The sequence below is a fragment of the Daldinia childiae genome, assembly GCF_008694065.1.
Source record: "Daldinia childiae strain JS-1345 chromosome Unknown Scaffold2, whole genome shotgun sequence".
In the NCBI taxonomy this organism is placed as follows: Eukaryota; Fungi; Ascomycota; class Sordariomycetes; order Xylariales; family Hypoxylaceae; genus Daldinia; species Daldinia childiae.
In genome coordinates, this window is record NW_022984643.1 from 577,884 (window position 1) to 602,585 (window position 24,702).

The following is a 24,702-nucleotide window of genomic DNA, read 5'->3' on the forward strand; positions in this document are numbered from 1 at the left end:
ATATAAGGAAGGTATTGGTATGAAGATATGAAGGTATGAAGGCTATTAATATGGATAGCTACTTTGGTGTAAAGAAGTCGCTGGGTCTACAATTACCTACCTGGCCTGGTATGGCTGTCTATCCAAACAAGGGTCTAATGCCTACAGTTTGATGTTTAGGCTTAGTAGGGTCAAGACGCGAACGGGAGATAATGGAGTTTTAGTTGTTAACATAGGAGCGTTTCAAGACACCTCGAGTCTATCGAAGTCCGCGGTGCTAGACAGAATATATGTATTTCTCATAGCGCATACCCGGATAACCCCTTTTCTCTCATTGGCTAAAGGATGTCTTCTGTATCTTAGGTGTTCCATTACGTCTTCTCCTCCGTGGTCCTCTAGCTAGTTCGATAATGGTTGACCACGGGGGTATCCAATACTCGATAAGACAGCTCTGTGCCACTCATGGTCGTCTTCCCCTGTTTCCTTCATCATTCGACAGGCTCCGAGTCTACAACATCCTGATAACTAATACTATTTGCTTACCGCTCCTAACCTTTACGCCGATGCCTAATACCAGAAAGTTTGCTGGTTCAGTTGCTTGACGCGCCTGCGGCACCCGTAGTACCTGACCCGGAGCTAATACCGCTTCCCTTGCCGAGTCTGATCCCGCTGGTAGACTTGTCCTTGTACATGTTGACAATCTTTTTTATTTGACCTGGTCTCCTCGGCTTCGGATGCTTCAGCTTAATATCGTGGATTTGTCTCACCATAAACCCAGAGGCCGTCTTTTTGCTCCAACTACTTTCTTTTTTCTTGCCTTCGGTATCCTTGCCCTTCTCCCTATCTTGTGCACTCTCCGCTCCCTGGTTGTCGTCTATTGCTGCCTCTTTTCCTTTGCCCTTTTCTATCGCCTTTTCTTTATTTTTCTGTCTCTGCTCTTTTCGGAGCTCTTTCTCTTCTAACCGGCGACGCTTGCGCTCTGCCGTCGTTTGTTTAGACGTGGTACTCGATACGGCGTTAGAATCACTACAAGACAAAGGCGAGGATGGGCCTTGTGAGGTTTGTCCGGCAGATGACCGATCCCGTCGGCGCATGGCCTTGGACAATACGGAGCCGTCGAGTCCAAAATCGTCGAATTCATCTGAACAGCCTAGATCATCCGACATACGAGCTAAGAAAGGAAACGTTTTGCGCATTGATAGATAACTAGACGGTGATCGCCTATAAGCTATATATGGATGCTGACTCTCAAGCCTCTCAATTAACTCTTCATTGATATTGATATTTGATCTTGTATAAACCGAGTCAGTCGATGACTGAATTACTTCAGATGTGCGGTACAGATGATAACCAAAGAGATTTGAACGACGATATCGAGGTCGACGACGTATCGAGGATGATGGGACATTATTAATATCATTATCCCGGCCTGAACCAGATTGATCCCCGTGATTACCGTTGTTATTCACTCCGTCGATCGATCGAGTAAACGTATTCGAGATTCGCCGCCACAATCTTACTTTCCGTTGTCTAAGCGAGCGCCGATTAGCTTGAGGTTCTGTTTGATTAGTATCGGCTTTTTGTTTAATAGGAGAAATATTTGAGTTAACATCGTGGTAACTCGGAGTTGAAATATTTTCTAATGCGCCTGTTTCCAAAGTTTCGAACTGTTGGATACGATCTTTTACAGGGGATTCTTGTTTAATTGACTGGCTTCCAACGGTATTCGTTTCCGCGTGCGCCCCTGGTGTTACTGGTCGCGCACCATCCTATGGCCCAGAGAAGTCACAGGCGAAATCATTAACTGATATCTCTGTTGTTAACTCAGGAAATTTGACCTTATTCACGGGGCCTATCTGTGTGGTCAATGTGGTTGATGACATATTTAAGCCTTGTCGAATAGTAGAAGCTTTTTCTGTTTCGACTGTTGGCTTATTGCGACCCCTATTTTGCCAAAAAGACTTAAATGAGTTCGGAGACGACTCTCGAGGTGAGGACCTCTCAAAGATTCTCCGAAGGTCAGCTACTTTGGCTGAGCATCTTGCTGTAGATGCCTGTTTTGATACTAACTTTGATGCAGGCTTTTGAGCCCTGCTTGATTCTGGCGTTACTCCATTATGCGCTATAGGATGTCTACTTGTCATTATGCTGTTGAAGCTTGCCTTTGAATTATTAACTAGGATCGAATGAATTCTACCTATACGGGAGGATCTGTTTCCTCTAATGGCTTGAGCATTGGGGATGGCCGTGGTGCTGGGTTCATTCAGTCCTCCCGCGGCATCTGGAGTCACTTCGTCCTCAAGCGACATAGCTCCATCGAGGTTACGGTTGTTTATGTGGCGAGGTCGACTGCTCTCCGGCTGATAAGCTGTCTTGATAAGTTCTGATGTGCTGGCGGTATATGGAAGTGATAGAGACTGTTCTGATAATCTATTTTCAGACCTGGTATGGATAAGATTTCGATTCCGAGGCGGCTGGGTAGCTATACTATCTTTCTGGGCTGTTTTTCTGGTGGAAGAAGTACTTCTTCGATTGCAAGAGTGATAGGAATGGACTGTTTCCTTGCTAATTCGAGCAATACGATCGTTGAATATCTCCGAAGATAGCTTAGACTTATCTGACATATGGGGTTCGGGCCCAGTCGCCTGTATGTTTTTCTCGAAGGATTTGCGAAGATCTGCAACGCTCATCTGTGCCCTTTTTACAGGGATTTTTGATGAAGCCGTAAGTTCACCTTTTCTGTGCACTAGCTGCTCAGTGTGATGATGGTGACTTTGCTCATCTTTTCCGACACCCCCTTTTTGAGGATATTTGAGAGGATTATCAGTAGAGACAGTTTGAAGTTTGGACTTGGTTGGTGAATTTCCCTGAGGAGAATTAAGTGTCAGAAGAGGCTGTGATGAGTTAGTTGCCAGAGTAGACACCGTCTTCTGGCCCGCTAATTGGTTTGAGGTTGAGCTTATCGACTTGGTGATAGGGGAACCTTCTATCCATTTAGCCTTGCCCAATATTTCATCCTAACAACGGAATCTTCATCAGCGAACTTACCACTACTATTCTCAAAAACCCTTTTCCGATCTGAAATCAACCTTGGATCCTATCCAGGTCCATTGCCTGTCGGAGAAGTGATATTTTGGGGATAGTCCGAACTCCGATTACTTTCTTTCAATTCCCGAATAGACGAAACTTCTTTTTCCGGAGATTTCCCTTTCTCTTTGATGAATTTGTCTTCCTTTACTACCCCGTGGAAGCTAGAGCTTGCTTCAACATTATCTTCCACAGAGGCTTTCTTTGGTACTGTTTTGATTGGGAGTTTTGGCCTATTGCTGAATGATGGTGGGGATTCAACTTGTCTTGGAGGAACATCTAAGGGGTTCGCAGGGGTCGAATACTTCTCTGAAGCAATAGATTGTAAAGATTCACTCGCTCGGCTGTGTCTCAATGGCCTCTGGACTTGGGGAATCGCATTAGATTTAGAATCGAGAGGTGAGATGGTATCAGCATTCTTTACTGCATCAAGGGTCTCGAATTTTGATACAAGAGGTCCTAATCTGTGGGCTGGAGCGCGGTGTTGCGATAGACTCTTGGCTAGTAGTGGAGGGCCAATACTTTCTCGATGGGCAATAAGAGTAGAATTATCTCCGTCTGCAGTAGACATTTGTTCTTCGGCTACGGAGTTCGTTCCATCGAGATTCGGATCAGTTCTTCGTCGAGGGAGGCGCAGAGGCGCGGGTTGAAGTTCAATAGTTAAATCTTCAGGATCTTGGAAGGAAACAGGAGAAGAGCTCGTCGAAGAGCTTGAAATAGTCGACGCCATTACAAAGGTGGTTTGATACAGAATATAATGTATGCCCAAGAAGACTAACTCTTAGAGCATCATATTTACTTGAGTAGAGCTACAGAGCTCTACGAGTAAATTGACAGATCGGATTTGGCATGTCATATATCTGGGTAAGAGACATGAAGAACGGAGTTGTTATATTGTAAAGTGGAAAGTCTACATGTACCTAAGGTAAGAAGAGAAAAGGCTAGAAGGGAAACCCCTGTGTGTAATTATTTCTGAGACAGACTAGCGACGGCACGAGGTCACAACTTCTTAGACGGTAAACTCTATATATGAGTCAGGTACTAGGTGTATTATGAATTAATAATTTACGGCAAGGGCTACAAGTTTGTAACGATTCTAGGTACTTAATTGAAACGGGTTGGGTTAGGTAATAAGTACTATTATTCTTGTATGAGCATAAATCAATATTCATAATGCTAATAGTGTTTAATAGTGATAAACTTCGAAATATAATTAAGTAAGAAGGAATTATTTATAAAAGACTTTGACCTAATAGAAAGATGAATCCAGATACTCATTTGACAAGATAGGAAATAATACCTCACAATATCTTTAACATCAAAGTCTCCAATAACCTCCACACATATCATTCAGCCGCTATTGATCTACCGACATCAGTTCTCCTACGTGCAGTTCGCAGCCGCGGATAAAATGCTACTCGCGTCATGCCGTGTATTTTCCCCGCAGGATATTGGGGTCTTGTTTCCCCCCTGTTTCGCAGTCTCCTGTATTTTAGATAGGCGAGTATACAATTCCACATGCGCCTAGCCTCCCTGCATATATGTATAGGTGTCTATATGAGTGCATTGATATATTATATGTACGAATTTATAAGATAATACTCATGAGATCCCTAAGTAAATAAATTCGAAATAGCGAGACACGTCTTAATAGAAACATATAAACAATGGCGGACGGAGACTACACTATTCAAAAGGAAGCATCGCGCATCCTACACTCGGTGCTTCTTACGGATCCACGTCTACAGATCCCGCAGTCTGTCCAAGATGCAGTGCAGCGCACTTCGTTTGATTCTTCGGCGCTAAAAGTACCCTTCTTACCCGCCCCCATAAAGTGCACCGAGTCAAGTGCGGCGCTATGGGCTTTACTCGCGACTTTTGGGAATGCTGTGGCTACTGAGCGGTATGGTCTCACCGACCAGCGCGTTGTCGTGAACAGTGACGTCGCCTCCGCATTTCTCTTCTCGTTCTGGCTTCTGCGGGTCGGCGGGAAACCGGTTTCCGACCCAGAGCTAGTTAAGCGGTACTCAATCTATGATACTACGCAGCAGTTCACATTCTGGAGGCGGCTTGTCACTAATGTTTACCCGACGCGGGATGGCCGCTGGTTCCACTTACATGGCGGCTTGGATTCCGACCGGAGCCTCCGGATGCTCGGGTTGCCGGCGCACAAGGATGTTGCAGACGAAATGGAGGCGATTAAGGGGCTCTCGGAGAGAGTGCAAAAATTTGACGCAGATTGGTTGGATATCGAAGCTAACGAGTACTGGAGGCAGGCGGGCGGAATCTGTTTTACTCCCGAAGAGTACCGCGAGACTGAGCAAGCAAAAGCTATAGCTAACGACGGGTTGTATATACTAGAAGAGTTTCTTAACGAAAATTTACCGCCGGTGCCGTGGCCGAAGGTCGATACCAAGACATATAGGCCCTTAGAGGGTATCAAGATCGTTGATCTCACACGGGCGATTGCAGGCCCAACGATGGCGAAGCTGGCGGCGTTGTTTGGGGCTACTGTAGTTAGGGTATCGAATACGAAACTGCCTGATCTAGGGATTGTATTATTCGAGAGTAACCTCGGCAAGCGGGACGCTCACCTCGATTTGAAGAGCGAAGAAGGACGGGAAGCACTCCGGCATCTAATAGAAGACGCGGACGTCGTGCTCGATGGCTACCGGCCAGGCGCTCTAGAGAAGCTCGGATTCGGACCAAAGTATGTACATGAGATAGCTAGGAGACGGGGTAAGGGCATCGTATACGCGCGCGAGAACTGCTACGGTTGGAAGGGCCCATGGAAGCATCGCAGCGGATGGCAGCAGATCAGCGACGCCGTGACGGGAGTTGCATGGTTATTTGCTCGGATGTGGAATGTCGATGAGCCGGTGATGCCATTTCTGCCCAATTCCGACTTCCAGACTGGCATCGTAGGGTGCATCGGTATCATAAATGCGCTAGACAAGCGATCGAAGAAAGGGGGCAATTATCTTGTGTCCATGTCACTAAATCAGCTCAACAGCTTCATAATATCCCTTGGAACCCAGAGCCCGGAAGTACAGCAGTCCTTACGCTATATGTGGCCGGACTTAAAATCGCGGCACTACGATGATTTGCACAGACAAGCAAGGGTGGTGAGTACTGTGCTTCAGAAATTTGTGCTCGCTGTGAGTTCATGTGCTAAAATATATTTATTAGTTGGTACGCGGTTTGCCGGAGAAGGTACCGCAATTATTAGATCCAAGATATTACTTAACTCTCAAGGCTGACCTTGGAGAGCCTGATGAGGATATGGTATTTGTTGGGCCCGCAGCTACATATGAGACGACTAGGTTAGTATATGATTTAGGGAGCTGTTTAAGAGGGACGCACGAAGCCAAGTGGCCAAGTTAATGATAGGATAGAATAGACCCAGCCGATGCTATTTGCATTATTAGTGGTATATGTAGGTACCCAACTAAATCAATTTGGATATCAACTCACTATTGAGGCAATTGAACAAGCTGATATGTTTGGTCAACGTTGAAATGCGGCCTTTTCCTATCTATTAGGTATCTCAGACTCCTTAAAGCGGACGTTTTAGTCCGGATCCTACACCGTTGAAAGCAACCCACGGTGAGCCTTCGTAATCACTCTCCCCTTCTTTTTCCTCTTCATCATCCTCTGCCATCTGATGCTGGCTATATATCTCACCATATTCCTCAGCTTCTATTTCATCCAAAGACTCGTCCATTGAAGCAGCGCCGACCAAGCCCGAATAAGATCCACCGGGGTGCGAAGGTGTTAGTGAAGCAGGTGGGAGGCCAATATGCTTATTGGATATATCGAGCTGGCCTTGACCATCGAGCGTACGGTCTATACGTGAAGGTCGGGTCTTCTCAGCCTCGACGGTCATAATTGCTGCTTCCCATTGCATTATTTCAGCCTTCATCAGCCGTCGAGATCGCGGTGACCATGAACGAATTAGACGGAGCTTGTCGCCGAATGCATCTGCAGTAAGATTCTGCGGTGTAGGTTTGCGAATCATGTGCCCATGATCTAGTTTGTACCTTGGACTATAGTGAGGAGTGCTATCAAGAACAGAATTAGGTCTCCGGCCAACGGGCTTCATCGGGGTGGATTTCTTTAACTTCTGGGTCGATCTAGCCATCCGACTCTTCGCTACCAATTCCTCGTCATTGATAGGGAGATTTGTACACTTCTTATGCTGATTCTGGTAGGTGCAATTGGCACATGCGTGCCTAATGCTGCTCAATGCGAGAACTGAGGGAGGTGACACGATACAGCGGGCGTAGGGGCCATTCTTTAACCGACAATTACGACACGGATTTGGGTTGACTTGTCCTGATAAGTAGATCATCAAGGAACAATGGTCAATAGCTGTCCTTGGTTTGAATCCACCTTGCTGTCTATATGCATTCCATTCGACTTGACGTAAGGTATGCTGCTCTGCCAAAGCTTGGGCGAGCGGGTGAACCGGGAGTGGCGTATTTTTCATCTCATCCGGTAGAACTTCCAATGCGCTTTCCCAGGTACTTAGATCACTATGGAATGCCGAACCATTCGTTGCCGGGCCATTTATTGCCGGACCCTCATTTTCATCTACGTGGTTGGAACCGTCTCCTTGTCGACTACTACCTTTAGAAGACCGTAAGTTATGGGTATGGCGTACAGACGGAAAACCATAATACTCACTATTAGATTGGATATTTTCGGGTGAACTCGTGTGTCTCGAATACCACGTTGCAGCAGCAGCATTGATGATGGAGCGAAAATCGGAATCCGCCTGGTTGTCTGTCATGGCGAAAGTAGGTGCGTTAATGAAAGCATCAAGTTAATCGAGGCGTTAAATTGACATGAATGTATTCCGTAGATACCTAAGGTATTTAAGTTGGAGAAGGAATAAGTGTGGTGTGTTGAAGATAATGAGGAATATCAATGCATAACAATCTGTTTGTCACGAAGAAATTCCGAGTCTTTCGATATGAAGTATTCGGTACCTGTCCTTTTTCCTTTTAGAGATCAATAAATGAAGTCAATTTGACCAAATGCTTAGAAGTTAAATCTTGAACTTTTATATTTAAATAAACATACCTACCTTACATGTAGTAGGAATGAATGAAGCTATGAAGCTGTGAAGTTGTACGTAGAAGCTCCACATTATGTTTTTTAGGGAATTATGCATGTACATGTAAGCCTTAGGGAATCGAGGGGCAGTTACAGAGGGTATGTACCACGTTAACCCCACATACCCATTCCTTCTGCAGCATTTTACCACTCAAAACATTAGCTGTATGTGTAACACCGTGCTGTAATTTATATCAATACATATCGACTGTAGCAAGAGGCACTTGATTTTTAAAGTTTGGGTGTCAATAGCATAAACCTAACCTAATGTTTGTGCGATATGGCATTATATACCTAATTTTATGTTAGGCACCTAAAGAGGTACATGTATTTATGTAATAGAATTGATTATGCATCTCTCTTTAGCTATCGATAATGAGCTGGGCTTTCTAATAAAAACAACAACCAACTTAATGTATTCCCATCTTGACATCTTGACATCTTAACACCTTGATTCATGAGGATGAAGCTACTGCTCTCTTCTCGATCTCAACTAACTGCAGCGCTAGATCCTTGATAGATTCTGCAGCCGATCTATACTTTACGCCCAGTACCTCTTCGGTTTCAGGGGCGCTTGCTCCGTAGAATCCCTCCGGTTTCTGCGTCTTCTCTGGCTCGCCTACGGGTATCACGTCTCGCTTTTCTGGCAACGTCTCGCGCAGATAGTTGGCCATTTCCTGCTGACTTAATTCGCCTGCAACGACGAACCATCGTTTGTTTGCAGCCTCGGGTTTAGTAGCAGCCAGTATGTGAGCTCGTGCAAGGTCGCGTACGTCAACCCAAAGATATAGGAATGTAGGAGGAACGGGATCAGTCGACTTCAAGCCAGGCCGTAACAAAGCCTGATAAATTAAGCTTGTGCTCGTATTGAGATCTTCTGGCTTGGCAATTTGAGAGGCGTCAAAGAGTGGTCCGTAGACTCCGGGCGGGTTTAACGTCACCAACTCAAAGTTGCCTTTACCCTCTTTTACAAAATCCCACGCCGCCTTCTCCGCGAGCGCTTTACTAGCCGGGTATGTTACGTTCGGGTCATCCGTTGCTAACGCTTGTTCAAACGTCGTAGGGTTCCAATCATCTCTTGTAAAGATTCTTTGGGGGTTTGCGATTGGGTTTCCAGCCATATCACCAATAGCAGCGAACGATGATGTGACGACGACCCGCTTGACGCTTGGTGCCACGCGGGTTATACCCGACAGAATTTCTGTTGTGCCTTTAATAGCTGGGTCTAAAAAGTCTATGCTCTTAACCGCCCGGATGAAGAAAGGCGAGGCCGTATGGAGGACGATGTCGAACGGCGGGTTAGATACCAAGACGTCATCGAAGGCGCCGGCAACAGTGATATCGGATACGACACCAAAGTCTAGCTGCGGCGTGTCCACATATTTGCGAAAGCTCTTTTTGAGGACGTCAATCTTAGACTCCGAACGAACGACGGCGCGTACCGAGAACCCCGCTTCAAGTAGTTGCGACAAAATATGCTGCGCAATATAACCGTTTGCTCCCGTAAGGAGAACTCGATGCGGTGCTGCCATTACAGTTATTTGAGCTCAAGGAATTGGTGGTTATGGGTTCCTTTCGAAAACTTGGAATGTTTTTTCAAAATGGTTGCGAGAGGTGAAAAGGGGGAAGAAAGCTATGTCAAGGTGTTTCGGTAATCCGGAAGCTTCAAGTATCATATAGATGGCACCCTTTATACTCTACATAACCCGATGTTTTCACCCGAGCGACTTGATCTAGACTAACGCCATAAGTTATATCTAGGAGGTAAGTAGATCACTAGGTTACTCCGATTCGGTAGTTGACTCTAAGCCTACTCTACCGCATATAGCCAATTTTGAAACATATAATACAATTAACCTAACCAGACCAATACCTCGGCATAATTGTTAGCTCCGGTTTAAGCATGAGACCCCATCCGGATCCCGTCGTCTTTATTGGGTCTTATCCTGGAATCCAAGGTTCGGAACTAAACGGCGAATTCGGTTGCACCGTGCCCGGCGCCGCATGACATACTTAACCTACGCCGCATTCTACCCCATTTACTATGTAGACGCAGGAATTTACGGGTTTAAACAGATAAAAGCCATTAACAAGCCATAACGAGCTAGGATTTAATTGTACTATTAATCAGCAAATATATGTTAAAGCCGATGGTCATGATTCATAATTTTCAGAGTTTACGTCATATTTGCCTTTCCACCGCCGTTCCGAGGCTTCGGAAACAGCATTGTCTTATTGCTTTTTAACTAGGCTGGCAATATGACATCTTTGAGCATTAATTGTTTCGCTTGGGTAACTATGAGCATTAAGTGAATATGATGATAGTTAAAAGCTCAAGTGTTATAATTCTAGAATAAATAATAGTTTTGGGATATACGACTAGTAGTATTCATAACACATTGGTATAATGAGTCTACTTCGTAATACTAAGGTAGGTAGGGATACTACAGGACTACCAGCTCGGTGTCCTACGTAAGTTCGAAATCTTACCGCGCTCTCTTTAAACATAGTCATCGTTTACTAGTTACTACATCAAGTTTTAAGTAGTAAAATAGGGATAACTTTTCCAATCAGCTATGAGGACACAACTTTATTATTATTAAGAACAATAAATAATGATATTATCCGAGATTAATTCATTATATTAGATAGTTATTAAGAGTTTGACTAGACTCTAATCTCATTGCAATGAGAAGTCATGAATGAATTCGGACGTTTTTAAGTTAGTCTTCAGATAATAAACATATTTAGAACCGGTGGCTATAGGAATTTACAGTCGTGTTACGTTGAAAAGAGCTGTAATATATGACCAATACCAACTCAAGATCTCAACCTGGGTATGTGTTTTTGACAGTATATATGTGACCTAATCATAATCGTCAAGTCCAAAGCCGTTAGCATAAAATCGTTGTTTTCTTTTGTGCTTCTTAAATAACATATAGTTCTTTAAATATATCTAAACCTTGCCCTCCAATTCACAATCAGTTGGGTACTGTAATGATATCGATTCGCATCTTGTGGTTTGCAACTGATTTCAATCTTCAATTTAAATAAGCGTTATGACATTGCTCACGATAATACAAACCAGTTACTTAAATACTTGTATAGACCTCATATTCGATTCCAGAAGATGTATGAATTTCTATGGTGTCCTATATAACTAGTACGCTACCACAACATCGAGAATATATCTTCCATATAGCTGCTTAGGATTGATATACACGACATGGGTAAGCACAACTTCCGCCTATAATACGAGATCGTATAAAACAGTGTATAGACTAAAACACCATGCTCTCTAATCACTGACTAGTCCGTCAACGAACTAATCGATCGGTCCTATTTCCTATTTAGCACTCTACAAAACCTAGCGAACTCGGGGCAAATTCACGACGAACATTGTAACCGACGTAGCAGCACCTTGCATCCAAGCGTTTTAAGACTACATACCAAGACCCTGTCGGCAGCTGTATAACAACAGTAACCAGAGCTAATGGTTGGACAGGAGAAACCTCGGAGCCCCCCTATTACGGCGCGCTACTGGGAAATCTTCGGACGGGAGCGCGGGTCAAGCGGCCCGTGACCCGGCGTCGATCTACACTACTTTGATAGAAACCACTTCAACCTTCTTTTCCTTGAATGGCTTGTTTCCCCCCCGATTGTGTTCCGGTTTTGAGGGTCACAATTCATACGTTTGGGGAAGGAAGGGGGTGTTTATACCTTGCCAGGGAAAAATGCTGGAGGGTCACAGACGATGGGACGGCAGACGAGAGCCGATCTTACATGACCCCACGAAATACGCTGCCAAGCTGTAACTTCTATGAATTATGTATCCTACTTGGTTAACGTTAGTCGTACCTCCTTGTACGCTATCTGTTGTTGAACCTTGTATGTGATAGGAAAGTAGTGGGCGGTAGCAGCGGTGGGCTTAGTTTCGAGCTATAAAGGTAGTAATAAGTAATACGTTATTCCTTGAGTAGCTTAAAGCATAATCTCCTCCTCTCTACCTTTCTTCCATCTTTTCTTCACTGTCCTAGATACTCGGTAGCTGTTGTTATCATCACTACTTTTTCTCTACGAGCTGTCGTCGAGACAAAGTAAACATGGCGGATATAAATGTAGAGCAGGTTCTCAAGAAGCTCTCTATGAGCGACAAGGTTGATCTTCTGGCAGGTATCGACTTTTGGCATACAAAAGGCCTCCCAGAACACGGTATTCCTTCGTTGCGTTTAACTGACGGGCCCAATGGTGTCCGTGGTACCAAGTTCTTTAATGGTATTAAAGCTGCTTGCTTTCCTTGTGGAACCGGATTAGGTGCTACTTTCAATCTTGAACTTCTAGAAGAAGCAGGAAGGAAAATGGGAGATGAGGCCAAGGTAAAGGGAGCACACGCAATCTTAGGGCCTACTATAAACATGCAGCGAGGTCCTCTAGGTGGCCGAGGATTTGAGTCGCTTGGCGAAGACCCTTTCCTAGCTGGGTTGGGTGCAGCTGCGCTCGTCAGGGGTATCCAGTCAACCGGGATCCAAGCTACTATTAAGCATTTCGTCTGTAACGACCACGAACACAAACGAAATGCTGTTCAAGCAATCATCACAGAACGAGCACTGCGTGAGATTTATGCGCTGCCGTTCCAACTAGTCGTTCGCGATTCCAATCCGGCGTCGTTTATGACAGGTTATAATGGAGTTAACGGGACGTACTGTAGCGAGAACCCCAAGCTTTTGGACCAGATGCTACGTGGGGAATGGGGTTGGGATGGAATGATCATGAGTGACTGGTACGGCACATACAGCACTACAGAGGCGGCCATAGCTGGTCTTGATCTTGAGATGCCTGGTCCGCCACGGTTTAGGGGCGAGCCGTTGAAGTTTAATGTCTCAACCGACAAAGTTCGCACCCATATCCTAGATCAAAGAGTGAAGGCTATGTTGGAATTTATCAAAAAGTGCGCGGCTAGTGGCGTGAAAGAGAACGCCCCTGAAGGTACAGCTGATACCCCTGAAACAGCTGAGCTTCTTCGACGGATAGGCAATGAGGGTATTGTTTTATTGAAGAACGAGAAAGATATCCTTCCCCTTAAAAAGGATAAGAAGGTACGATATTCTCCATCAACTCTGCCCAGAATGTAACGTTCTAATAACTAATTGTTTGATATTCATAGACCGTAATTATTGGACCAAACGCCAAGGTTGCAACATATCACGGAGGAGGATCCGCGTCTTTGGCTGCATACTATGCCGTGACTCCATTCGACGGTATGAGTAACAAGTTGTCTTCGCCTCCGGATTATACAATAGGCCAATACTCACACAAGTTGTTACCACTGCTCGGTTATTCAACTAAGTCAGGCCAGGGTGCACAGGGAATGACCATGAAGGTTTACACAGAGGGACACGATATTCTGGATAGACAACCAGTTGACCAACTAGAGCTTCTTAAGACGGAGATGCTACTAATTGACTACTCGAATCCGAACGTGAAAGGTCCTCTCTGGTACGCAACTCTTGAGGGATCGTTAGTTGCTGAGGAAGACGCGACCTGGGAATTCGGCGTTGTTGTGTCCGGATCGGCAAATCTTTATATTAATGACGAGCTAATCGTCGACAACACCACAAAACAGACATTAGGCGAGGCTTTCTTCGGTAGTGCTACGGTCGAAGTAAAGGGGACCTACAAGTTGGAAAAGGGAAAGACATACAACTTCAAGGTTACGTTTGGATCAAGCCCAACGTCCAAATTGGGAGGCGGTGCGGTTCTTCTCAACGGCGGCGCACTCAGGGTTGGTGGCTGCAAGATTGTCGATCCCAAAGCTGAGATAGCGCACGCTGTCGAATTGGCTCGGGGTGCTGATCAAGTCATTGTATGCGCCGGTCTTAACGCGGAATGGGAAACCGAAGGCAATGACCGCACCGACATGAGCCTCCCTCCTGGATTAGATGATTTGATCGCTGCTGTCGCGAAAGCTAATTCTAACACCGCGGTTGTTATGCAGTCCGGAACACCGGTAGAGATGCCTTGGATCAACGACGTAAATGCTCTTATCCACGCTTGGTACGGCGGTAACGAGACGGGAAATACCATTGCGGATATTCTCTTCGGTGATGTGAATCCTTCTGGAAAGCTTAGTCTTAGTTTCCCAGTCCGCGTCCAGCATAATCCAGCATATCTGAATTACCGAACCGAAGGCGGTCGAGTAATCTACGGCGAAGACATCTATATCGGTTACCGATACTACGAATTTGCTGATCGCGAGGTCTTATTCCCTTTCGGACACGGCTTAAGCTATACAAGCTTTGCCTTTTCAGACCTGTCGGTAACCGAGAAAGACGGGGAATTAACTATATCAGTTGCCGTTAAAAATACAGGCAGCGTAAAGGGTGCCGAGGTTGCTCAGGTCTACGTGGCGCCTAAACAGAAAGCTAAGGTAAACCGACCAGTTAAAGAACTCAAGGGTTTTGCCAAGGTAGAATTGGCACCGGGCGAAACTAAGACAGTTTCTGTAAAGGTTGCGAAGAAATACGCGGCCAGTTACTGGGACGAAGAACGAGATCAATGGTGCGTCGAGGAAGGCGAATACGATGTCATTGTCAGTGACAGCAGTGATATTAAAGAAAGTAAAGCCGTGAAGGGTTCGTTCAAGGTGGCCGATACATTTTGGTGGACTGGGTTGTGATGAATTCTGAATGAATTCCAATATGGGAATTGTTGCCCATGAAATGTAACGAATGTTGATGAAAGTTATGGCGAGGCGTCTTATTCGAGATAGGTTTATTGGAGGAAAATATTTGATATGATTGAACGAGATGAGAAATAGATTTTACTTTTGTTATAGAAGAAAGAGTATCCTTAGTGTTGTATGAATCAGCAATACCTACTAGGTACCTGTAATAGTGCTAGTCCTTATGTAAGGTTAGGTACCTCTATATACATATGTACATCTTGGACCCTGAATGGACCCCGCAGTGGATCCGTAAAATAAAAACGCGGGGTACATTTCCAAGACGCGACGCGATCTTACAAGATCTTTCTATAAGTCAACTTAATTTGTAACCATTTCGAATAGTACCTAGGTAATCAACTATACAAATAATAACCCAATTAGAACACCATACTTCTCCCATGTATCACCACTCAAAGAATTAAACCCTTCAAAACAATGCGCCCTATATCTTAGCTCTACTATAAGAGAACACCACCACTACCATCACCATCACCACCACCATCGCTATGGCGCCCCCCACGATCCTCGCCCACAAATCCTCCTTCCTTACCGCGCAAACCCTCCACTTATCCCAATCCCTCGCACCAAGTAACACATGGCGCACATCTAATCAGCGCGTTCCCGAAAACGGCGGCAGCCTAAGCGATCGCGTCGTCGACGAGGTGCTGTATCGCACGAATCATATCTTACAACAACACGCCCGCCGCGTGTATGCGCCCCAGGCTAGCCGGCATGTCGCGGAGCAGATCGAGACGTTGTACTTGGAGGCTGCGGAGAGAGCTGTGCGCGGGGAAGGCGGGAGAGGGGAGGATGATGAGGATGGGGAAGATGTAGGAACGGGGTCAGGTGGTAGAGGGCCCAAGTTTTTGATGGTGGGTGCGGACTTTGGTATGTTTACTTCTTCTACAATATTATATCATATCATATTATAAAAACACCAGCTAACCTATCTCTAATACAGCATCTGACGAGGTCATTGCTTCCCTCCCTAACACGTGGGACCAACACTCGACCTCGCAATCCGAAGCCCACCCCGCCGAAGCCCTACGCTACGCCGACCTCGCAACCTCGCTATCAATCCTCTCCTCGCGGCGACAAGAAACCCGCGCGCGCCTCGATCGTCTCCGTCGAATGCGCAACTTACTAGCCCCCTTTTCTTCCACCACAAATACTACTACATCTTCCTCCTCTTCCGGTCTAGAGTCCTCCAACCCGCAAAGTAGTGGTGGTGGTGATAGTGCAAACGAATCCGGCATCGAGAAAGTGCAACCGAACCTCGTCACGCGCGACGGCGAAATGGAAAAGGAACTCGAGCGCATGCGCGTGCTGCTCGTGCGTGTCGCCGCCCGCGTCGCCCAGTTACCGGACCCGGAGCCCGGCGAGGACGTCGCGATGGAGGATCTGGAGGCCATAGAAAGAGGCAAGGTTGAGAGGTTGCTTGACGGGCTCTGATATGTGTTAGAAATCTAGTTCTTTGATACTGCGTGTGGACTTGAAGATGAAGAAAGAAAGTGGCGTCTCGAGTTTTGGAGCGGCCAGTTGATCTGGTTTGATAGTCGACTCGCCATGACGTTACGGAAGAATAATGATACCCCCCTTTATACTAGTAGTACATATCTACATACCTCATACCTAGCTATACAAGGTCGATAATATGAGAAGAGATATTTATATTCAAGTAACTGAATGGAGTAGGTATTCTACTGGACTATTATTCTCAATCTCTACCTAGGTACCTGTTATAGTCATACAGGTTCCATTCTCCTTCATCCAATCATACTCGTAATAGCTTACTCCTCATAACTCATTATTCGGATCCTTACCCTAGCTAAGCTTGCGGCGTAAGAGACATGATGCTCTTCTTCCTCTGCTCCTGGCTACCTTCAAGCGTGGCATCCTTAGAACTATCATCGACGTCTAAGCCCTTAGAGGTCTTGGGCTCTTTTTCATTCTCCTCATCCTCATCCTCCTCTTCGCCTTTCTTCTTATCGTCCTTAGCGTAGGGGTTCGGGCGGACGACGCGTAGCTTTACAATCTCCTTGTCCCTATCCTCATCAGACACCTTGTAGTAGACGCGTAGACCGACTGTAGCGACAGCATTCCACGGGTCTTTCTCAAACTCGTCCTCTTCCTCCGGCGGCTCGACAGGAGGTGGTGGCGAAGGAGGAAGAGGGGCGACACTATTGGCGTGACGCTTGAACTCATAGTCCAGCTCTCGGTCGCTAATCTCGGAAACAGACGATATATCACTCTCATCAGACGAGTCATCCTCTTCATCTTCCGTCTCCTTTACCCCCTTCTCATCTGATTTTTTACCGACATTTGCCTTATTTGACGAAGTAACGCTGGAATCGGGCAGTCCTTCTGTACCCGGCTCAGTTTTGCCATCAACCTTCTCAGACTCAGATGTACCCTCTACTTTAGATTCCTTAGATATCTCGGGGTTTTCAGTAGGATGCTCTTTGGATGTCAACGGTGAATCTATAGCAGACTTTTCAGGCTCTGTAGAGGGCGTCTCCACTTTGGGATCTGTACTCGATTCAGAAGTCGGTTCCTTCTTAGGGTCCTCTGGCGTTGGGATAGAGCTTGGCGATAATACGTGAACGTGCTTATCTGCGGGTTCCGACGGTTCTTCCTTAGAACTGGTCTCCTGTTTGTCAGCCTCCTTGGCCTTTAACTTGTCGGCTTTCGCAGCCTTTTTGGCCAGTGCTTTGGCCTTGGCCTTAGCCTTCTTCTCCTGGTCCTTCTTATGATGTTTGACGCGGTAATAATGATTACGTTGCCGCATCTCCATGATCTTTTTCTTGAGTTCCTCACGCTCCTTATCCTCCTTACGCTTCTCCGCTTCCTTCCGGGCCTTCTTTTCTTCAGCAGACTCGATAATCTTCCCCTTGCTGTGAGCTAGGTCGTAGGACATGCCGACAGCAACTAGCTTGTCTCTACGATCCCGAGCATGGTTACGCACCACTTCTTCTATCGGTAGCTTACCCATATAACGAGTGGCATCAATTTTGAGCAAGACCGTATATTCGCCCTCTTCTAGCTCGAGTTCAACATTGACTGCGCGGTTCAGACGGATAGAGCTAATGCTGCGAACAACATAGTCTTCTTGGCCGTTCTTGTGCAGGCGAAAATTCAGTTCGAATCGGTACTGGCCTTCAAGGCCTCGGTAGTAGCGCTCATCTAGCTGAGAAAGTACAAGAACAACAGGCCCAGTCTTTGCGAGAGAAAATGCAAAGTATGTATCGTGATAGTCTAGTGTCCAGGGAACCGAGAGAGTCGTCCAGAGAGAGGTAACTTTCCACTCGGGCCCGAAAAGTCGAGTTCTATCAAAAGCCTGGTACTTTCGAAGTAGGTCATCATACGAGATCCAGAAATTCCCATCGTCACCGAACCGATGGTTGAGCTTGACCATCCACTCGGCTGTCCACTCTTTAGACCCGTCACTCCAAGGGCCGGTCCATTCACCTTTTCCCCAGGGGTTCTTGAGTAGGACAAGCCGTTGGCCGTCAATGTCCACAGCCTTCATTATCGAGTAGGCATGAAGCTCATAGATGCCCTTACGTTCTCCCCAACAAGCACCCCACATTCCCGTGGAGCATCCAAAGAGAAATTCATCATTTACCTTCATCAACTCTTCTTTCCAAAAATACTCCTTGTCAAGAATATCCGTGGTATAGAGCTACACAATGTCAGTAGGAAACCAATTTTAAAAGATATGACTAAAAGAGAAAACCTACCTCGGACGTAACTCCACCGGTGAGATCTTCGATCCCCTCTCCGGTGAAACCGCCATCTATCGATGCGTAGTCACCATGCGCTTTAGCATACGCCTTCTCGAGAAGTGGTAGCCAGGTCTCATTTTCGTGCTCGCACTGGGCGAAATAGAGAGCTCCGGATCCGCTCTGATATGCCTTTCGATATTGCTCCTCAGAGTTAATCCTTTCGCGGTCTTCCCAAAGTATCCGCTCGAGAAAGCTCTCATCGAAGTCGGGTTTGGTTAGGAACAACTTATCATCGATAATCTCTGAGATCCACTCGCCATCGCGGTGGAAAACAAAGCCGTAGACGCCGACCTGCTCGTCACGAGCTACGCAAACCTTCTCAATCAAACTAGGCTTGTTGCTGAGAGTACATAGAGCGGCGAGCAGCCAACAGTCACCATCACGACCTTGCCTGACATCATTGGCGGTGGGACCCTCGATATAGAACTTAGGGTCGTCAAAGATGTCTACAACACGCTTGACGCTCTTGGGCGTGAAGAACGATTCAGCTTTCTCCTTAGTGTTGCAAAGGGATTCTAGAGTATCTCGGCTACCCCATTTCAAATCGATCTCGAGATCGAAGTGCGGATCTCGATATTTTTGATTTACACGGCGACACTCCTTGACGATTTTGGCGACCTTGGCTCTACAGACAGCAGCAGCTTCTTCGTATGACGTCTGAGTATTTGTGCCAATAGCTTTGGTAGACCTCTTCGCCGCTTTCTCGGCATATTCGTTATGCGGGATAATAGTAGTTGCTAGTGTAGGTGAGTTAATAATGTCACGCTCGAAAACTAGTATACTAAGGTAATATGGCAATGAGGGTACGAACCTTTTCCGGGAGCTTTAGTTGTAAACTTTTTCCAAAATTCGTCAATCGCTTCCTGGGGGGTCTGCTTCTTAGGTTTCTTAGGGGTTTGCATGCTCACGGGCACCATGGCCATCACGGTACGGTCTCTAGCTTCACGGTCTAAATATCCTGCCTCCGAAGACGAGGCTGAGTCAATGTCGGACATGGTTGTTTTATTTTAGACCCAGGTGAGATAGCACGAGATCCTAAGTTACAAGTAACACGAAGACGTAGGGGACAAACAGTCACCTGGACCTACCTTTTCTCGTCAAGTCGAAAAGAGAAGAGAAGGTAAACGGAGAGAAATACAAATAGCTAGTACGATTAGCTATTTGACAAGCAGAGGAGGGGCTGTGCTAGTTCAGAAACAGCTAAGGGGGGAAAGAGAAAAATGATGGAGAAGGTGATATGTGTAAGTGAGAAGTAAGGGAAAAGGTGAAGGAAATATTTGTAACTTATAAACATAGGTTGACACTAGGACGAGGATTATGTAGTATGTAGACAGAAGAAAAATGTGGTTTACCGAGGGCAGAGGAGTCACGTCTGCATTAATTAAGGAATAGCTCAGCTCATGCAACTGTTTGTGATATTGTGACATGGTGTGATGCTGACTAGAACTTATACTACCAGTCTTGCTTATTGCATAGAAGTATACGAAGTAGAAGTAAAAAGTAGAAATACACCTACCTATGTTTAGACGATGCGACATTGAAGAAAGAAGATGGAGGGGAAAAGGAAAAGCTACTGAGTACCTAACTTACATATAACATGTAGCATGTACATATGTAGGTAAGAGGTAGGTACTACTATAATAGGTACTATAATAAGTACCTAACATAATAAGTACTATAATGTTCGGTAAGTGCTATACATACACTAGTAATTGGTCGTAGTTGTCGTAGCTATTGTATAAAATGGAATGTTGCAGGGCTCTATATGGGTCATAAGTGGATCTTATCCCGTAATGCTAAGATAAGTTTGGGAAAGCCTGGTTCAGCCTGCTTGTAAATTGGGGGCTAAAACTCAGATATTAGCCAATAGAAATTCTAGTACCCAGCCTTCATTTTATGGGTCTTTCTGTCTTACATTACATATGACATGATCTATCATACCGAATTTTCTACATAGTTACATCAAATAGGTAACATACATTTGATGATCTTCATGTTGAAAATATTTCCTCATTTGGTACGATCTTGCGGCTCTCGGAAATTATGAGAAACTAAAAGAAAAGATAGGTAACTACCTGTTAAAGAAAAGGAACCAATAATTAACCAACTAACAATAAACAAAGACTTATGAAAAGAATATGTAAATGATTACCTACCTATTTACTAAACAATACTTTTGTATAAAGCAATACTAATCTTGGTATATCTACCTCTCATGTAATCCATCTACTCTTAATATGGATAATTGAGAACATCTTCGGTTATGATCGGAACCCGCTGAAAATATGTTCATCCCACGAATTCCAGTTGAAATTCAGGGGAAGACTAATATTTTCATGTCTAACAAGGTCGACAAAGCGTAGTTGTCCTAGCCGTGGGCTCCCATCGGCGTTGGTCCTCGGAATATATGAATACCTTGGATTCAAGTCGATGATGGTATTGAATATTCTAGCATATTGCTGGCACCTGGCAGATTGAATCATCACGTCTATCAATTGCTCTTGGGTTACGCCTTCTGCGTCACCATAGCCCCCTTCGTATCTTATAAATGGAATAATGACTCTCCATATTTGATTTAGCAACTTCTCTGCTATATTGGCGGGGACTGGTTGTCCGGTTTTGGTCTGAATAAACCCGCTAAGCACCATAATACACCCCAAAATATTTCGGCCTGCTCCATCCGGATGACCATGCCAGGACACGCACTCAAGAAGATGATCGAAACCAGCTAACACATGGTCAATATTGTTCTGTACATCGGCGTGATTCCTAAGCATAAAGTCGACGGCAGTTGCAAATCCCATGTTACAGGCGGTATGAAATGGCAAACCAGTACAGACAATGAGGCATTCGATCATTTCTGTCGTGAGATCAAACTGGGAAAGATAACCATCTATTACAGGAATATTATGGATGCACATCTCGTCCAAGAAAAGGCTAAGGCCAAGTTCTGTTCGCCGCCTGAGGATAACTGCGACGGCGGTAATTTGGTTTTCCTTTATAGAATTTCCCAGTAACATTGAAGGTTTATCGATACCCCAGAGGTCTAGAGAAGGCACAGTGCTTGTCGAAATAGCCGTGTCGATGAGAAGTTCCAAGCATTTATATCCCTCGGGATTGCTGAGGCATTGCCTCATAGAATCGAAGTCGAGAACTTCTCGCACAACTGAACCAAAATCCACTATGTGCGACCAACCCTGTGGAGCTCTCACATTACTTGAAACTACTATATCACGAAAAAAAGTTAACAATTCAAGATTACCATTTACGAAAGCATACTCAATCGGTTGAAGAGCACGATATCGATGTGGATTCTCGTAAACATATCTTACGGCGTGGTTGAAGACCGCACTGTTTAGTCTCCTGTTCATACGTCCCATTCTGAGACCTTGCCAGATCTCCATCTCCTGGGCAATTCTCACCATGACGTCGAAATGAAGCTTTGGCTCCATTGTGAATTCTTGGTTTTTGATACGCAGATATTAAGAGATTATGGGTTATGATGATGAATTCAGGTTTTGTACCGAATATGATATGTGAATATAGGATAAAATTATCATGTCGGATATTTCTTTTCTACTTTAGTACTTATACTAAAAGTTTTCAGCGTTGTTACATATTTGTATATCCCTGTTGGTTCGCTGTGCTTTAAAACTAAGATTGACAGATCAAACAAGGCGATTGTTTTTCTACTATGATAGGTAAATTAGGTATTTATACCCTCATGACTTCGAATGCTGTTATTAGTGTTGACCTTCAAGGGTAAGTAATATTAGGACTAATAAATACTATCAGCAAGGAATGTCACATTTACAAGAATAAAGGAAATGTAACATTATGCGATGGCTATGGAATCGAAGCGATTATTACACGTTAGTCAGCTTACATTTACCAATTCTAGGTATATCAAGCGATATTGCGGACTATTCGACTGTATAGTCATAACATACCTATTCGTGCTTTTATGTTCTAGGATATATGCCGCGATTCTCTTAGTCAGAACATGAATAGTATTTCGTCAATGGATCTAGTCACTCCAGCTTTGGATATATTCTGCGAATTATTAGAATAAGGATCATATTCGCGATCATACGTCAAGTAGATAGTGAAGAGGAAGCAACATGTGTATATAAAAATCAAGCATGCCATCGAGTTCTTGGTTCTCGGGACACTTGAATCAGCTCATTATAGGATATAACTCTAAACGCCTATGACATCCATTATCACATTAAAACGACATTCTCTATTATTGATATTATCACTACAAACTTCTTCAGCATAATGCGTCTCGCTCAACTTCTCTCGATTCTTTCCCTTGGACTGGGTGTCTTTGGCCAAACCCGCGAGTGCTCGACTCGAGATGATTGCACAGGGAGCAAAGTTTGCCGGCGTAGGTGAAATAGCTCAAGCGAATACTGACTTGTTGTCTTTAAACGCTCTATTGCGAAACACGATACTAATATTATCGTATTTGCAGATAAAACCTGTCAATATTATGAGAGTTGGATCTGTACTGAGCCAAGTGACCCAGCCTGTAATAATGGGGTTCAAGATGAGTGCTACCATGACTGTGACAAATGAAACATTGTGCTGGGTACGGAGGTATATGTGGTATATATGTGGTATATACCTATTGATTGGGACGTGTACATTAAAAAGGCTTCGTTTATTGACGTCGATAGAATATTATCTCAAACGCTCATTACCAGTCAATACAATTTTCAATATTCCGTTTGCTTTTATACTTATAACCTCCAGAGTCTTGAATACGGGAATATAACTAGTTCTGTTTCGCTTTTACAAGGCTGAATATAGCCTTCTGGAATTCTCCATGGAGAGCAATGACTTTAGGATGCATGGGCGGAATAATCTGACAGACTGCCGTTCCACAGATACCTGTCTCATGGTCAATAAACCACATACAACTCGGGAACCCACCCCAAAACACGGTATTTGGCGCGAACCAGCCCTCATGGCCTTGTTTCACTACTAGGCCTGCGAAGCTCCACGTTTTCCTGATAGACAATGGAATCTGTAGACCGAGGTATTGCGTCTTTTCCGGCGAGGAGGCGATATCGTCGTTTAAGCTCTGCTCTAGCTTTTCATCAAGCTGCGGGCGGAATAGTTCTTCATACAACGCAGGTGATAGGAGCTTCGGGTCTCGTCTAAATACAGCGGACAGAAACGTGTAATATGCCCTTGGAGTCGCGAATACGCCTGCACCCCCTAGGCAGTCGGACGCTCCACCCTTCATATCGAAGTCCGAGGCATCCACTGCCGGCGGTTCTCCCTTTTCGTTGAGCGTACTAAGGTCAGCTACCCTATCTTTCATGCCGTCCCTCGCTTTTGGAAAGAAACTAGCGTCATTTTCAATTCCTAGAGGCGTCCAGATACGCTCTCGCATGAATTCGTCGAGGCTAAGGTGGGTAACAGCTTCGACTGCCTTGCCAGCCCATTCAAAGTTCACACCGTATGAGAATCCCGTGCCCGGGGGGTACACTAGAGGCAAGGTAGCTATATGCTCAGCATCTGGGCCGGAGAATGGCCTTTCGCCGCGTGAGGCGCGCCATTTCATAAGCAAGGGGTTGAACCAATCGTACTCGTGGCCAGATGTATGAGTAAGTAGCATCCTGAGAGTGATAGGGATGGAGTTAGGCGTAAATACGCCAATATTTTTGTCGTCGTCGAAGCCAGTAATAATGCCGTATTTTCCGATATTAGGAAGCAATATCTTGATATCCTTGTCTAGGTCCAAAGTCCCGTCTTGGACACATTGCAGAGCAGCGACCGCAGTCATAAGCTTGCTCATAGAAGCAATACTGCTGATTGTGGCATCCGTGTAAGGAAGATCAGTGCCCTCTTTGAGACTTGCCTTTCCAAAGGACTTGGAGTAAATCTCATTGCCTATTTAGTAGTATTAGCAGTTGAATATAAACAAGTGTTGTTAAAGTATTAATTCAATGTCTTTGAGTACTAAATAGCTATCTTATACGCAGCCTCTCACCACCT

General features: G+C 45.1%; 7 protein-coding genes across 7 annotated transcripts; 3 read left to right on the plus strand and 4 right to left on the minus strand.

Annotated features, from left to right (window-relative positions):
* Window positions 1-569: 569 nt before the first annotated feature.
* GL218_01084 (uncharacterized protein) lies at window positions 570-1,145 on the minus strand (the record flags this gene model as incomplete). Its single annotated transcript, XM_033577532.1, has 1 exon — window positions 570-1,145. The coding sequence occupies one exon, from the start codon at window positions 1,143-1,145 to the stop codon at window positions 570-572; it is 576 nt and encodes a 191-aa protein (XP_033439449.1).
* A 3,588-nt stretch (window positions 1,146-4,733) lies between these two features.
* Window positions 4,734-6,450, plus strand: GL218_01085 (Succinyl-CoA-L-malate CoA-transferase beta subunit; the record flags this gene model as incomplete). Its single annotated transcript, XM_033577533.1, has 2 exons — window positions 4,734-6,191; window positions 6,256-6,450. 2 exons carry the CDS (start codon window positions 4,734-4,736, stop codon window positions 6,448-6,450), a joined length of 1,653 nt encoding a protein of 550 aa, XP_033439448.1.
* A 2,189-nt stretch (window positions 6,451-8,639) lies between these two features.
* Window positions 8,640-9,716, minus strand: GL218_01087 (uncharacterized protein; the record flags this gene model as incomplete). Its single annotated transcript, XM_033577534.1, has 1 exon — window positions 8,640-9,716. One exon carries the CDS (start codon window positions 9,714-9,716, stop codon window positions 8,640-8,642), a length of 1,077 nt encoding a protein of 358 aa, XP_033439447.1.
* A 2,571-nt stretch (window positions 9,717-12,287) lies between these two features.
* Window positions 12,288-14,860, plus strand: GL218_01088 (putative beta-glucosidase I; the record flags this gene model as incomplete). The annotated part of the gene is made up of 2 exons (XM_033577535.1): window positions 12,288-13,280; window positions 13,349-14,860. 2 exons carry the CDS (start codon window positions 12,288-12,290, stop codon window positions 14,858-14,860), a joined length of 2,505 nt encoding a protein of 834 aa, XP_033439451.1.
* Window positions 14,861-15,414: 554 nt separating this feature from the next.
* GL218_01089 (putative kinetochore protein) lies at window positions 15,415-16,360 on the plus strand (the record flags this gene model as incomplete). The annotated part of the gene is made up of 2 exons (XM_033577536.1): window positions 15,415-15,796; window positions 15,870-16,360. 2 exons carry the CDS (start codon window positions 15,415-15,417, stop codon window positions 16,358-16,360), a joined length of 873 nt encoding a protein of 290 aa, XP_033439450.1.
* Window positions 16,361-16,736: 376 nt separating this feature from the next.
* GL218_01090 (Calpain-8) lies at window positions 16,737-19,688 on the minus strand (the record flags this gene model as incomplete). The annotated part of the gene is made up of 3 exons (XM_033577537.1): window positions 16,737-18,590; window positions 18,649-19,430; window positions 19,505-19,688. 3 exons carry the CDS (start codon window positions 19,686-19,688, stop codon window positions 16,737-16,739), a joined length of 2,820 nt encoding a protein of 939 aa, XP_033438492.1.
* Window positions 19,689-23,473: 3,785 nt separating this feature from the next.
* GL218_01091 (Acyltransferase LovD) lies at window positions 23,474-24,502 on the minus strand (the record flags this gene model as incomplete). The annotated part of the gene is made up of 1 exon (XM_033577538.1): window positions 23,474-24,502. One exon carries the CDS (start codon window positions 24,500-24,502, stop codon window positions 23,474-23,476), a length of 1,029 nt encoding a protein of 342 aa, XP_033438493.1.
* Between the last annotated feature and the right edge of the window lie 200 nt (window positions 24,503-24,702).